Source organism: Nerophis lumbriciformis, linkage group LG22 (assembly GCF_033978685.3).
Source record: "Nerophis lumbriciformis linkage group LG22, RoL_Nlum_v2.1, whole genome shotgun sequence".
NCBI classification, from domain to species: domain Eukaryota; kingdom Metazoa; phylum Chordata; class Actinopteri; order Syngnathiformes; family Syngnathidae; genus Nerophis; species Nerophis lumbriciformis.
Window position 1 is genome coordinate 2,766,190 of NC_084569.2, and position 16,545 is coordinate 2,782,734.

Here is a 16,545-nt window from a genome sequence, read left to right on the forward strand (position 1 = left end):
CTCCAGCTCCATGCGGACCTGAGTGACGTGTCAACAGCCTTTCCCACAATATAAACAGCGTGCCTGACCAAACACGTTATAACTGTAGAATGATGGAGGGCGAGTTCTTGGTTTCTTATGTGGGTTTATTGTTAGGCGGTTTCATTAACGTCCTCCCAGCGCGGCAACAACACACAACAACAGCGGTCATGTTTTATTCTACCGTAAAGCAGTTTGTCTGCCGTAAACAGCAATGTTGTTGTAATGTATTGAGTTGGAGGCAATAACCAGGCGAGGGGATGAAGTACGTCTCTTTACTGTAGACTTCAGAACAGACTCACACACTTGACGTCAGGTGCGCAACACCACGTAAATCGTTGGCCAACCAAAAAGTAACCCCAGTACGCTATAGCCAACATTCACCAGGAGATGGCAACAGACAAACATAGATCACTCTATTACATTCCTACCCTTTTAGAAATGGAGAAGTTCCTCAAAATAAATAAACAACCCAACCAAAAAATGCAGCAGCTCAATTAAAAAACTGTACTTAAGCCACATTCTTTTTTTTTTTAGTACTGAACTCTTAACCCTCATTTGTAAACAATAACATGCTTATTATACAAACAGTATTTGTACACCTTGAACACAGATTTGTATACTGTCTTCAGAGATTCAGTTTTTTTGGTGGTACCCGAAACCTTTCTGGGTACCTGCGAAAGGGTGTTCAGCATGGTTAGAAAAATAGTGACAGAGAATAGAACAAGGATGGACAGTTCAACCCTTAACTCAACAATGAGTAGATGAGTGTTATGTGTGTATATGTGTAAATAAATGAACACTGAAATTCCAGTATTTCTTTTATTTATATATATATATAATAAAATAATTATATATATAGCTAGAATTCACTGAAAGTCAAGTATATATATATATATATATATATATATATATATATATATATATATATATATATATATATATATATATATATATATATATATATATATATATATATATATGAAATACTTGACTTGGTGAATTCTAGCTGTAAATATACTCCTCCCCTCTTAGCCACGCCCCCAACCACGCCCACGCCCCACCCCCCACCTCCCGAAATCGGAGGTCTCAAGGTTGGCAAGTATGTCCTGATGAGAGTGCGGAAATATGACCATATCACACCAACTCTCAAATCCCTTTACTGGCTTCCTGATCCACTCAGGATTGAATACAAAGTCTCCCTACTAACCCACCAGTGCCTCCATGGAAATGCCCCCCTCTACCTCAAAGAACTGCTCACCCCCAAATCCTCCACACCACACCTCCGCTCCGGACAGGCTAACCTCCTCCAACCTCCGAGGACAAAGCTACGAACAATGGGAGACCGGGCTTTCTGCTCCGCCGCTCCCAGTCTGTGGAACGCTCTCCCTGACCACCTGAGGGCACCACAGACTGTGGATGCTTTTAAAAAAGGCTTAAAAACCCTTCTTTCTTTATTTTTTATTATCTTTTTATTTTATTTTTTTATACACTGTAGCACTTTGAGGTTGTTTACTCAATGTAAAGTGCTTTTTACAAAAAAAATCTATTATTATTATTATTTTGCTTTTCAGGTCAGAAAACTAAACATAACTTTTCCACTCTAATCTAGTTCTGTATGAACATTTCACGTCCTGTTTCCAGCCTGCTCCAATGGCCTCCACCACCGGCCTCCTCCCCGAGAAGTCCTTCCTGTGCTCTTTGTGTAAGGACGTCTTCAGCAGTCCAGTCACCACACCGTGTGGACACAGCTTCTGTCTGTCCTGTCTCAGCGACTTCTGGACCCGACACCAGTCTAGGTACTGTCCACAGTGCCGCAGGCTGTTCCCCTCCAGGCCTGAGCTCAGCATCAACCACATCCTGGCTGATATCTCGGAAAACTACAAGAAGACCAGGCCGGAGAAACCTCCAGAGGAAGAGACGGTACTTGATCCCTTTTCCTTAGAAAGTATTGTTTTGATCAGCACTGTCGTTTGTTAGCCAACAGGGTTACCATTTTGTCAACAAATGCGTGAGCAAATAGTTTAAGAACAACATTTCTCAGCGAGCTATTGCAAGGAATTTAGAGATTTCACCATCTACGCTCCGTAATATCATCAAAAGGTGCAGATAATGTGGAGAAATCACTGCACGTAAGCCATGATATTACACACCTTCCATCCCTCAGGCGGTACTGCATCAAAAAGCGACATCAGTGTGAAAAGGATATCACCACATGGGCTCAGGAACACTTCAGAAAACTCCTGTCAGTAACTACAGTTGGTCGCTACATCTGTAAGTGCAAGTTAAAACACTACTATGCAAAGCCAAAGCCATTTATCAACAACACCCAGAAACGCCGCCAACTTCACTGGTTTTGGGTTTTGTACAACAATAATATGATTTGCCCTGAGTGGCTAAACAGGACACACTTAAATAATAACAATACTAATTAAAAGAAAGACCGTAATAAACATTGTAGAGGTTGCCCTCTAGTGGGTTCTGCGGACCACCACACACTGCCACGAGAGCTTGGATTTCAGGGTACAACACTGGTTTGTTTTCATAAATAGTGGTAGCTTTCCAGGAAATTGTCTTTCCCTCAGTGCGTGTCTCTCTCCCTCTGGCCCCCACTCCAACTGCCGTGTCTCGTGCCGGCTGCTGCTAATAAAGGCGACAGGTGATTAGATAACAATGGATGGATGGATGCAAAAGATGTAAAACACAGTAAACAAGCTCACCCTGCCACGTGCTTCCTATAACATACTTGCCAACCCTCCCGGATTTTCCGGGAGACTCCCGAAATTCAGCGCCTCTCCCGAAAACCTCCCGGGACAAATTTTCTCCCCAAAATCTCCCGAAATTCAGGCGGAGCTGGAGGGGGTGTGGCCTCCATGCGGACCTGAGTCCGCTTTCCCACAATATAAACAGCGTGCCTGCCCAATCACGTTATAACTGTAGAATGATGGAGGGCGAGTTCTTGGTTTCTTATGTGGGTTTATTGTTAGGCAGTTTCATTAACGTCCTCCCAGCGCGGTAACAACACACAACAACAGCAGTCACGTTTTTGTCTACCGTAAAGCAGTTTGTCTGCCGTAAACAGCAATGTTGTGACACTCTTAAACAGGACAATACTGCCATCTATAACATCAATAACATATACGGCTTTTAGAAAGTGCAGTGCACAACTGCGCACACAACAAGGAGACGAAGCAGACGAACGAGGAAGATACAGCCGTGGCGACGCCGACGACGAGTAAGATGAAGAAATTCCCAGACCGTAGTCGAAGAGTGCAGGGGAGACACTTCTCCTGGGCCGATGTATGCTCGGGGCAACACCCTTCAGTGGGTCTCCACAGCGGACGACTTTAGGGTGAATGATGAGTCCAGCGATTAGTTGCAAATCTTGCTTTATTGATTGCTTGCACACAACCAATCCAACGCAAAACAAACTAGTCCCCGCCCGCACTCACGCTACCGCTCCCTCTCTTCTCTCGCCCACACACTCACTGACGTCACTCACCTCACATGCTGTCACCTATTAAAGGGCCACACACACACACACATACGCTACTCTCATAACAGCTTGTAAGTTCCAAGCCGCAGCTGCGATTGGACCTGGATAGCCTCCGGGAAGAAGTAGTGGACTACCAAGTGCTTGGCAGTAAAGATCTTCCTCAGGAAGCAAAGATTGACCGGTTTTGGGCCATGCTAGGGAGAGATGGAAGATTCCAGACTCTCGTGCATTTGATGAAAGCACTTTTGTGCGTGCCACAAAGCAATGCATCATCAGAGAGGGTGTTCAGCATGGTTAGAAAAATAGTGACAGAGAATAGAACAAGGATAGACAATTCAACCCTTAATTCAACAATGAGTAGATGAGTGTTATGTGTGTGTATATGTGTACATAAATGAACACTGAAATTCAAGTATTTCTTTTATTTATATATATATATATATATATATATATATATATATATATATATATATATATATATATATATAATTCACTGAAAGTCAAGTATTTCTTATATATATATATATATATATATATATATATATATATATATATATATATATATATATATATATATATATATGTATGTATGTGTGGGGAAAAAAAATCACAAGACTGTTTCATCTCTACAGGCCTGTTTCATGAGGGGGGGTACCCTCAATCGTCAGGAGATTTTAATGGGAGCATTCACATACCATGGTTTATATAGGGCACAGAGTGGGTGGGTACAGGCTGGCCTAGGGGCGTGGTGATTGGTTCATTTGTTACCTAGGAGGTGTTTCCGTCTATGGCGGCATGTTGTTACAATTTCGCTGCGCTTGTTGAGGGATGACAGGTCTGGACGGTAAATAATAAACAGTTTCTCTTTCAAGCATAGGTTGCATCTTTTATTACCACTATTGTAAGGTGTGCTGGATGCAAGAATTTGCCATGTTATTGAATATTCAACATTATTGTCTTTGAGGTCCCAAATGTGTTTGCTGAGTTCTGTGGTATTTCGCAGGTTTTTATTCCTGAAAGAAGCCTTGTGGTTGTTCCATCTGGTTTTGAATTCACCCTCGGTTAATCCTACATATGTGTCGGATGTGTTAATGTCCTTGCGTATTACCTTAGATTGGTAGACAACTGATGTTTGTAAGCATCCCCCGTTGAGGGGGCAATCAGGTTTCTTTCGACAGTTACATGCTTTGTTGGTTTTGGAGTCGTTCTGACTGGGGGTCGACGGCTCATTTGCAATTGTTTTGTTGTGGTTTGAGATGATTTGTCGTATATTGTTCATGCAGCTGTAGCTCAATTTGATGTTGTTCTTGTTGAATACTTTTCTTAGGTTGTTGTCTTTGGGAAAGTGTTTGTCAATCAGGTTGAGGAATTTGTGTCCAATGTTCGTTGAGACGTTTTTGCTGTATGGGGGGTTGTACCAGATGATGCCGTTTCGTTTTCTGTTCTTTTTTGGCTGGTTTCCTGGCGTGGGTTCATAGGTGAGGGTGAAATTGTATCCGCTTTCATCAAGGGCTTTTTGGTACGGGGGGGTTGCTTGGTCAAATTCACCTTTGCTAGATGACAGCATCGATAGCCTTTTATTGATTCCGGTAGGTATTCTTTTCGTGGTGGCGGGTGGATGGTTGCTGTCATGGTGCACGTATTGGAGTGTTGTGTTGGGTTTCGTCGTGGTGGTGGGTGGGTGGTTGCTGTCATGGTGCACGTATTGGAGTGTTGTGTTGGGTTTCACCACGCCCCTAGGCCAGCCTGTACCCACCCACTCTGTGCCCTATACAAACCATGGTATGCGAATGCTCCCATTAAAATCTCCTGACGATTGAGGGTACCCCCCCTCATGAAACAGGCCTGTAGAGATGAAATAGTCTTGTGATTTTTTTCCCACACATACATATATTGCGCTCTACTACGGTATCGAGCACTATTTTTTGGATAACCTTATTAAGACATATATATATATATATATATATATATATATATATATATATATATATATATATATATATATATATATATATATATATATATATATATGAAATACTTGATTTGGTGAATTCTAGCTGTAAATATACTCCTCCCCTCTTAACCACGCCCCTACCACGCCCCCGCCCCAACCACGCCCCCCACCCCACCCCCGACCACGCCTTCCCCCACTCCCCACCTCCCGAAATCGGAGGTCTCAAGGTTGGCAAGTATGTCCTATAATGACAACACCGAGCCCACAGTGCAACCCACAACCAACCAGTGCAGTGCTCAGGTGGCCAATACAACATAACTTCACCATGTTATTGATTATTATTGGTTGTTGTGTGCAGGTTATGAATGTTGAGCAAATGATTCAAGAGAGGCTACAGAAGGTAGAGAGGCTAAAAAGTTCTCTTGAGCTCCAAAAGGTTGGTTTGAAAACAACAACCCCCAAAACAACTTAACAGTTAGGAGATAATTATTCCCACCTGTAACGTGCTTACCTTTCTGTGGTCCAATCAGAGCTCTTACTTGAGAGAGGTGCGAGAGAGCCAGAAGGTATTCTCGGCCATGGTGAGCGCCATGGAGAAGAACCACAAAGCCTTGGTGTTGGCCATAGAGCAGTGCCAAAGGGAGGAGCAGAAGAAAGTGGATACTCTGGTGACAGAACTGGAACAGGAGATCCGTGAACTGAAGAAGGAGATGGCCGACCCGATTTCTGACCCTTCGGTTTCTAAAGAAACCTCCGATCAGCAGGAGGAATCCAATAAAGATATCAGTGTAGGCACATTCTCCACTTCTTCAGCTTTGACTTCCCCCCGTGGTCATTACCAGTGTTGATCACCTGGGTTTCTATGCAGAACATTGCTCCGTCCGGCCGCACAGTCCAGACGAAGGATTGGTCCATGGTTACTATAGAAACGGACCCTTGTGTGGGGTTCACCAGGAGATCCCTGTCAGAACTGATGGCAAAGATGAAAGTGGAAGTCCACAGGCTCTCCAAATCAGGTGAAAAATACACTTGACATATTCCTAATGAAGCAATCGATAATCTCATTCACCGATATTCTGCATTTCTCTTCACTTAACAGAACTGAAAAGAATTGAGCGATACATAGGTGAGTCTTTACCTGCACATCAATTATTACATATTTGGGCATACTTGCCAACCCTCCCGGATTTTCCGGGAGACTCCCGAAATTCAGCGCCTCTCCCGAAAACCTCCCGGGACAAATTTTCTCCCGAAAATCTCCCGAAATTCAGGCGGAGCTGGAGGCCACGCCCCCTCCAGCTCCATGCGGACCTGAGTGACGTGTTGACAGCCTGTTGTACATGCACACGTGACCCACCCATAATGTGTCACATTTTTGTGTTGATTTATTTAGTTTATTTTGTGGTTTGAATTCGTTTTTGGAGCTGTCATTACACATTTATCAGTATTCACATTGGTCAGTAGGGGGCAGTAGGGCGTTTCTTCCCAATTGAATGCTATCACCTGCAGACCGGAAGTGTCTTGTCATTCTGATGAGCGCGACCAGTCTGTGAACAATTGAAACGTCCTGTGTGCTTTTTCCTCCTGTATAACAGGTTAGTTTTGGTGAATCAACTCACTGAATAATATCCATGTGATCTTTATAAGTTTAAGTACACATTCTGATGGTGGAGCCTAACTCTAAAGTGTTTGTGAGTTGTAGTTTGTATTTGTGAATGAATCCAGCGCACAGCTGCAGTAATCAATACAAAAAGGCGACGTGAGTGCGCAATGTTTATATAGGAACTTCTGATCCTAATTCAGACTCCCAAATTAGAGCTCCCGTTTTCTTATTGATTTTATAATGTATATTTGTATAATGTGTGTGTTCTGAAATAGTGACAGAGAATAGAACAAGGATGGACAATTCAACCCTTAACTCAACAATGAGTAGATGAGTGTTATGTGTGTGTATATGTGTAAATAAATGAACACTGAAATTCAAGTATTTATTTTATTTATATATATATATATATATATATATATATATAATAATAATATATATATATATATATATATATATATATATATATATATATATATATATATATATATATATATATATATATAGCTAGAATTCACTGAAAGTCAAGTATTTCTTATATATATATATATATATCTTAACCACGCCCACAACCACGCCCCCGACCACGCCCCCACCCCCCACCCCCCCACATCCCGAAATCGGAGGTCTCAAGGTTGGCAAGTATGTATTTGGGTTCGTTTGTTACTTCCCACTTTTTTCGCTTTGATCATAGAAATGATTGGAAGCAGAAATACTCAACTTTTGCCATCATGTAATGTTGTAGGTAACATTTGATATCAAGCTTTTTAAGTGTATCAATTGATTAACGTTAATTTGTGTTGCAGGGGGGCCTCACTTATAGCATTTTTTTCCCAAAGTTTGTAATTCTATCAAATGTTTTCTTTAATGAATATTGGAAATGCATTTTTTAATATAAATTGAAAACGCACAGAAAATATTACAAATATTATATATGTACAAAACCCAAAAGCAGTGAAGTTGTCACGTTGTGTAAATGGTAAATAAAAAGAGAATAAATCAACTTATATTCAATTGAATAGACTGCGAAGACAAGATATTTCATGTTCCCACCGAGAAACTTTGGTGTTTTTTGCAAATAATCATTAACTTAGAATTTAAAGTTACGTTTACAGGAGGAGTAGTGACGGCACAGTTCCACAAGGGGGCGGTATAGCTCTATGTATTTTATTATATATATTCACTATATACCAGTGACGTGCAATCACTAGAGGCAGGTGAGGCCCCAAAAAAATGTAACAAGAAAGAAAATAAATTAAATTGTTATATGTATCCAGTGATTATACTATAAAGTTATTTTCCATTTAACTTCACCAGTTTTAGATTATTTTTATTCAAAATCGCTGAATTTTCACATTTGCCGTTCAAATACTGAGAAGAGACGGTGCGGTGATCAGCAGCCAGTTGAGGCACGTCACTCAGTGCCTCAACATGGACGGACTCGGCTAACTGCTGGCCTGCTGTGCAGTGAGACTGTATTGCTATATGAATTATATTATACATTTCCATAGTTTAGTTAGCTGAGGTATATAATGTACAGGGTATTTTGTCAAAAACTGTATGTGTGTAAAGTATTTCTTATGCTGAGCGATCATAAAACGGCTGCAAAAGACGCACTGGCTGAGGCTCGCCTCCTGCACCCCCGCCGTAGAATTGTTATATCAACTAAAGCCCACACTTAAACTTTCCACGTGCAAGATTGAATCTATTTAAAAAAATTATTTCATAAGAAGCCAAAAAGTGCAAAAACAATAATGTTGGTGTTGGAGGAGTTGTGAATGACTGCAGGGACACAACATTAGATTCACAACTCCTCCAACACGAACATTATTGTTTTTGCACTATTTTGGCTTCTTATTAAATAACTTTTGTAACCTATTTTCATGGGCTTTCCTCTTTGTGATGTTAAGTTCCTGTTATGCGCTGTTATACAGTATATGCCTTGAGCTCTTATTTTGAAGGCGCTAAGAGCGGAAGTGATGTCACGTTGCGGAGGTTTTTGAAAGAAGGTAAATAAAGTGGTCCTCGTGTAAACTGGAGCCTCCGTGTTTGTTATTTTGTAGTTTCATACAGTATAGGCCACATTTATAAACCCTCGGTTACACTTTTTTAAATAGATTCAATCTTGCACGTGGAAAGTTGAAGTGAGGGCTTTAGTTGCGGTGCATGGACTTCATTTATAAGTAAAGGTAAGACCATAATAACGTTTTTTTTTTATTAAATGTGCTTTTTTGTGTGCTACAGTTTGTATGTGTAAAGTTAAAGTTAAGTTAAAGTAGCAATGATTGTCACACACACACTAGGTGTAATGAAATTTGTTCTCTGCATTTGACCCATTCCCTTGTTCACCCCCTGAGAGGTGAGGGGAGCAGTGGGCAGCAGCGGCGCCGCGCCCGGGAATAATTTTTGGTGATTTAACCCCCAATTCCAAGCCTTGATGCTGAGTGCCAAGCAGGGAAGAATGCTGGTATGAGCTTTTAAACATAACCCGTTAACTGCTGCCAATCAAATGGTGAATAAGATACTCTTTAGGGTTCATATGTTTGTAAATCTGGCTGTGATGAAGTCAGTGCCTCACCAGCCATCAACCTCACCGCACGTCACTGATATATACATATAATAACAAACAATAATCTGAATCAACTAACACAGGAATGGTGTGTGACAAAACCCAAGGGGTGTATGGTGTGAGACGAAGTGTATGAATGATTAAGTGTTGAGTATTACCGTAATTGTTGGATGAGGAAGCAGACAAGTCCAAAGGGGCTAAGCAGAGGAAGGTCCATGAGCCAGGCAGGTTGTCGGGGAATAGAGCGAGGCGTCCAAAGGGTCCGTGTCCAAGCAGGGGGTCGAGGATCGAGGGAGGCAGTACAAAGTCCACAGGAGAGTCGAGGCACACAGCTCGACGACGGAAGGCACGGGAACACAAAGAGACATGAGACACGGGAACAAGGAAGTCACAGGGAGAGGTCAAGTACGCGGGAGGGAAGCCAGACACGGGAAGCTTACTACGTAACATAGGATTACGTTCCGGCGCAGGATCCTTGGGTGCACTGGTCCTTATACTGCTCACCCTCATCACCCACATTTTTGAAGTGGAAATATTTCCCATTCTTGCTTGATGTACAGCTTAAGTTGTTCAACAGTCTCCCTTTTCATATTTTAGCCTTCATATTTTCAATGTCTGGACTACAGGCAGGCCAGTCTAGTACCCGCACTCTTTTACTATGAAGCTACGCCATTGTAACACATGGCTTGGCATTGTCTTGGTGAAATAAGCAGGGGCGTCCATGATAACGTTACTTGGATGGCAACATATGTTGCTGTATGTACCTTTCAGCATTAATGGTGCCTTCACAGATGTGTAAGTTACCCATGTCTTGGCCACTAATACACCCCCATACCATCACACATGCTGCCTTTTACACTTTCACCCTAGAACAGTCCGGATGGTTCTTTTCCTCTTTGGTGCGGAGGACACGACGTTGTTCTGGAGGACACAACGTCCACAGTTTCCAAAAAACAATTTGAAATGTGGACTCGTCAGACCACAGAACACTTTTCCAATTTGCATCAGTCCATCTCTGTGATGAGGTGGTGACTTATCCAGGGTGTACCCCGCCTTCCGCCCAAATGCAGCTGAGATAGGCTCCAGAACCCCCGCCCCGCAATCCCTAGAGGGACAAGCGGTAGAAAATGGATGGATGGATCAGTCCATCTTAGATGCGCTCGGGCCCAGCGAAGCCGGCGGCGTTTCTGGGTGTTGTTGATAAATGGCTTTGGCTTTGAATAGTAGAGTTTTAACTTGCACTTGCAGATGTAGCGACAAACTGTAGTTACTGACAGTGGTTTTCTGAAGTTTTCCTGAGCCCTTGTGGTGATATCCTTTACACACTGATGTTGGTTTTTGATGCAGTACCGCCTGAGGGATCCAAGGTGCGTAATATCATGGCTTACGAGCAGTGATTTCTCCAGATTCTCTCAACCTTTTGATGATATTACGGAGCGTAGATGGTGAAATCCCTAAATTCCTTGTTGAGAAATGTTGTTCTTAAACAATTTGCTCAGGCATTTGTTGACAAAGTGGTGACCCTCGCCCCGTCCTTGTTTGTGAATGACATGGAAGCTGCTTTTATACCCAATCATGGCACCCACCTGTTCCCAATTAGCCTGTTCACCTGTGGGATGTTCCAAATAAGTCTTTGATGAGCATTCCTCAACTTTCTCACTCTTTTTTGCAACTTGTGCCAGCTTTTATGAAACATGTTGCAGGCATCAAATTCCAAATGAGCTAATATTTGCAAAAATAACAAAGTTTTCCAGTTTAAACGTTAAATATCTTGTCTTTGCAGTCTATTCAATTGAATATAAGTTGAAAAGGATTTGTTGTATTTTCTTTTTGTTTACCATTTACACAACGCGACAACTTCACTGCTTTTGGGGTTTGTACAAGTGCAAAAAGAAGTTAACAACTACGTTCACGTTCTTGTTCAAACCATACCAAAGACTATAAAAATGGGAGCCATTACCTCCCTGCTTGGCACTCAGCATCAAGGCTTGGAATTGGGGATTAAATCACCAAAAATGATTCCCGGGCGCGGCCACCGCTGCTGCTCACTGCTCCCCTCACCTCCCAGGGGGTGAACAAGGGTGATGGGTCAAATGCAGAGGACAAATTTCACCACACCTAGTGTGTGTGTGACAATCATACCACAATCATTGGTACTTAATCATTGGCAAGATTTTACGGAATACGACGAGAAAACCGGAACGGTGTGGCTTGGTGCCAGAAATTGGAGGGTTCCAGGTTCGATCCCCACTCCCACCATCTTAGTCACTGCCGTTGTGTCCTTAGGCAAGACACTTTACCCACCTTTCCCCGAGTGCCGCCCACACTGCTTTAAAATGTAGCTTCCAGATGTAGACAATGGGTTTCACTATGTAAAGCGCTTTGAGTCTCTAGAGAAAAGCGCTATAGAAGTATAATTCACTTTACTTTCTCAACTCAGTACAAGTGGTTAGAGTGTCCGCCCTGAGATGGGTAGGTTGTGAGTTCAAACCCCGGCCGAGTCATACCAAAGACTATAAAAATGGGAGCCATTACCTCCCTGCTTGGCACTCAGCATCAAGGCTTGGAATTGGGGGTTAAATCATGTCAGGTTCAAGCACTGATGACATCTATTAATCAGACAAGAAGCAAGGAATCATGCAGAGACAGAGTTCAATTTAGCTCATGAGGAGAACACATGGAGCTGAACACTTAGTCACAGTCTCGCCCTACGCTCTAAGGTTCAGCTCCTGCGTCCCTCTATTTATTCAGGAGTTCCACAGTCAACAACACTAAGGCCGCCTCTAAAAGGAGTGGTCACGTATATTATGCAAAGCAGGTCCAGGACGCACGATACGTGACGGAATGTGCTGGGGGGCCTTGTGATTTCGCCTTGTCTTCGCTTCGTCTGCGTGTTGTCATCTTATCTTCGCTGAGGTCCTTGAAGTCTCTGCTTCGTCTGCGTGTTGTCATCTTATCTTCGTTGAGGTCCTTGAAGTCCTTGGCTGTTAGCGGGCTAAAACAAAGATAACATCTACGGCGGCTGAGGCCACCCCTCAGACAAGAAGTTTTTGTCCTTGCATAAATTAGAAAAAGTCCAACTTGAGCACAATAGCTAATAACTAAAGCAACGGACTTTAAGCATACTAAAGTTAGTGTGATAATATATACATAATTATTCTAACAAATCACCAGAAATGATTCTCGGGCGCGGCCACTGCTGCTGCTCACTGCTCCCCTCACCTCCCCGGGGGGTGATCAAGGGTGATGGGTCAAATGCAGAGGACAAATTTCACCACACCTAGTGTGTGTGTGACAATCATACCACAATCATTGGTACTTAATCATTGGCAAGATTTTACAGAATACGACGAGAAAACCGGAACGGTGTGGCTTGGTGCCAGAAATTGGAGGGTTCCAGGTTCGATCCCCACTCCCACCATCTTAGTCACTGCCGTTGTGTCCTTGGGCAAGACACTTTACCCACCTTTCCCCCAGTGCCGCCCACACTGCTTTAAAATGTAGCTTCCAGATGTAGACAATGGGTTTCACTATGTAAAGCGCTTTGAGTCTCTAGAGAAAAGCGCTATAGAAGTATAATTCACTTTACTTCACAACTCAGTACTCGTGGTTAGAGTGTCCGCCCTGAGATGGGTAGGTTGTGAGTTCAAACCCCGGCCGAGTCATACCAAAGACTATAAAAATGGGAGCCATTACCTCCCTGCTTGACACTCAGCATCAAGGCTTGGAATTGGGGGTTAAATCATGTCAGGTTCAAGCACTGATGACATCTATTAATCAGACAAGAAGCAAGGAATCATGCATTGACAGAGTTCAATTTAGCTCATGAGGAGAACACATGGAGCTGAACACTTAGTCACAGTCTCGCCCTACGCTCTAAGGTTCAGCTCCTGCGTCCCTCTATTTATTCAGGAGTTCCACAGTCAACAACACTAAGGCCGCCTCTAAAAGGAGTGGTCACGTATATTATGCAAAGCAGGTCCAGGACGCACGATACGTGACGGAATGTGCTGGGGGGCCTTGTGATTTCGCCTTGTCTTCGCTTCGTCTGCGTGTTGTCATCTTATCTTCGTTGAGGTCCTTGAAGTCCTTGCGTCTATTGTGGTAGCTTCCAGATGTAGACAATGGGTTTCACTATGTAAAGGGCTTTGAGTCTCTAGAGAAAAGCGCTATAGAAGTATAATTCACTTTACTTTCTCAACTCAGTACAAGTGGTTAGAGTGTCCGCCTTGAGATGGGTAGGTTGTGAGTTCAAACCCCGGCCGAGTCATACCAAAGACTATAAAAATGGGAGCCATTACCTCCCTGCTTGGCACTCAGCATCAAGGCTTGGAATTGGGGGTTAAATCATGTCAGGTTCAAGCACTGATGACATCTATTAATCAGACAAGAAGCAAGGAATCATGCATTGACAGAGTTCAATTTAGCTCATGAGGAGAACACATGGAGCTGAACACTTAGTCACTACGCTCTAAGGTTCAGCTCCTGCGTCCCTCTATTTATTCAGGAGTTCCACAGTCAACAACACTAAGGCCGCCTCTAAAAGGAGTGGTCACGTATATTATGCAAAGCAGGTCCAGGACGCACGATACGTGACGGAATGTGCTGGGGGGCCTTGTGATTCCGCCTTGTCTTCGCTTCGTCTGCGTGTTGTCATCTTATCTTCGCTGAGGTCCTTGAAGTCTCTGATTTGTCTGCGTGCTGTCATCTTATCTTCGTTGAGGTCCTTGAAGTCCTTGGCTGTTAGCGGGCTAAAACAAAGATAACATCTACGGCGGCTGAGGCCACCCCTCAGACAAGAAGTTTTTGTCCTTGCATAGATTAGAAAAAGTCCAACTTGAGCACAATAGCTAATAACTAAAGCAACGGACTTTAAGCATACTAAAGTTAGTGTGATAATATATACATAATTATTCTAACAAATCACCAGAAATGATTCCCGGGCGCGGCCACTGCTGCTGCTCACTGCTCCCCTCACCTCCCAGGGGGGTGATCAAGGGTGATGGGTCAAATGCAGAGAATAATCTGGTGTGTGTGTGTGACAATCATTGCTGAATTGGACCTTCCCTGTGTTGCAGTGGACATCAACCTGAGCGCCAAGACCGCTCACCCGTCCCTCGCCGTGTCCGAGGACAGGAAGCAGGTGAGGCAGACGGACAAGTGCCACGAGGTGCCCCAGCACCCCAAACGCTTCGACCGCGTGGCCAACGTCCTGGCCAAGGAGAGCATCGGCCGCGGGCGGTGCTACTGGGAGGTGGAGGTGGGGGAGAAGACGGAGTGGAGCCTGGGCGTGGTCCGACAGTCCATCAACAGGAAGGGCAGGTTCACCGTCTGTCCCGCCAACGGCTTCTGGACTTTGAGCTTGAAAGCGGGGGGACAGTACGTGGCCAACTCTGCTCCGGTCACCGCAGTGGCGCTGGAGCAGAAGCCCAGGAAAGTGGGCGTCTTTGTGGACTACCCCGCAGGCCGCGTGTCCTTCTACTGTGCGGAGACGGGCGTTCACATTCACTCCTTCACAGACACCTTCACTGACAGCTTGCATCCCTTTTTCAACCCCGGGCGACTGCACGGAGGCAGGAACGCTCACCCCTTAATCATCACTTCCAGCGTATGCAGCATCTAGATAGAACGAAAGTGTCTACAATGTATTTCATATCGCTACACGCCAATGAAAGACTGGAATAACGTCTTGGCATTGAGACCGAGGAGGGGGTGTGGGGTTGCTCGCAGCCACACAGCGGCTTATTGTGTTCATCCACCAGGCACCGGGAGACACATTCACCCATTCACACACACACTGACACACACTTCTGCCCACTGCCACGCCGCCTGGGGCATGTGTCCTCCTCACTTCTGTCCAGAGTGTCCACTCCAGCTCACCTGACCTCTGACACAAAGCCTCACTTGACCGTGGACTCGGCTGAACCGTGAGGGCAACCCAGCGGACCTGGTGAGACCGACTGCTCCGGGTTCAGGTAAATAGTTTCTTTCAAAGAAAATGATGACTTTCTGTCTATTTAAATGCCAGCCCGTCATATTTGACTGCTGGCTTCCTATTACAGTAATAGTTGTTTTTTTAATAGAATCCAAGCTTTAATCATGAAGAAAGTAAGGAAAATGACAGAATTCTGCATTTGGTCAACAAAGTTAGGTCAAATCACCTGAATTTGATTAAAATATTGATGATTGACTGAAAGTTAAGTTTTTTATGAATTTGACTGGCCATACTTCTATTGTCATTTTAATTGATCTCCTTCATTGATGATTCAACTTTAGCCACAAAACACCCACTTACACACCGATGCTTGAGAAGGAACAGGATGAAGGACATCTTCTATTTCCTGCCCCCTTCAACATAATAAGTAGTTCATGGATAGCCCACATTCACAAGCAAACAAATATAATGAAAACAAGCAAAAACACACACCCTAAGAAAAGTATTCAACAAAAACAACATTAAATTGAGCTACAGCTGCATGAACAATATACGACAAATCATCTCAAACCACAACAAAACAATTGCAAATGAGCCGTCGGCCCCCAGACAGAGCAACTCCAAAACCAACAAAGACTGTAACTGTCGAAAGAAACCTGATTGCCCTCTCAACGGGGGGTGCTTACAAGCATCAGTTGTCTACCAATCTAAGGTAATACGCAAGGACATTAACACATCCGACACATATGTAGGATTAACCGAGGGAGAATTCAAAACCAGATGGAACAATCACAAGGCTTCTTTCAGGAACAAAAACCTGCGAAATACCACAGAACTCAGCAAACACATTTGGGACCTCAAAGACAATAATGTTGAATATTCAATAACATGGCAAAACCTCTGACACAAAGCCTCACTTGACCGTGGACTCGGCTGAACCGTGAGGGCAACCCAGCGGACCTGGTGAGAC

General features: G+C 43.7%; 1 protein-coding gene across 1 annotated transcript in view; it reads left to right on the forward strand.

The window, feature by feature from the left end:
• The window catches only part of LOC140676618 (zinc finger protein RFP-like), a 28,359-nt gene extending 12,454 nt beyond the window's left edge, over window positions 1-15,905 (forward strand). The window contains exons 2-7 of the mRNA XM_072915751.1: window positions 1,663-1,941; window positions 5,827-5,904; window positions 5,999-6,256; window positions 6,337-6,484; window positions 6,568-6,594; window positions 14,719-15,905. Coding sequence (XP_072771852.1) covers window positions 1,663-1,941; window positions 5,827-5,904; window positions 5,999-6,256; window positions 6,337-6,484; window positions 6,568-6,594; window positions 14,719-15,263 — 1,335 coding nt within the window. The 3' untranslated portion in view covers window positions 15,264-15,905. The remainder of the gene's footprint in view (window positions 1-1,662; window positions 1,942-5,826; window positions 5,905-5,998; window positions 6,257-6,336; window positions 6,485-6,567; window positions 6,595-14,718) is intronic.
• The last annotated feature ends 640 nt before the right edge of the window (window positions 15,906-16,545 follow it).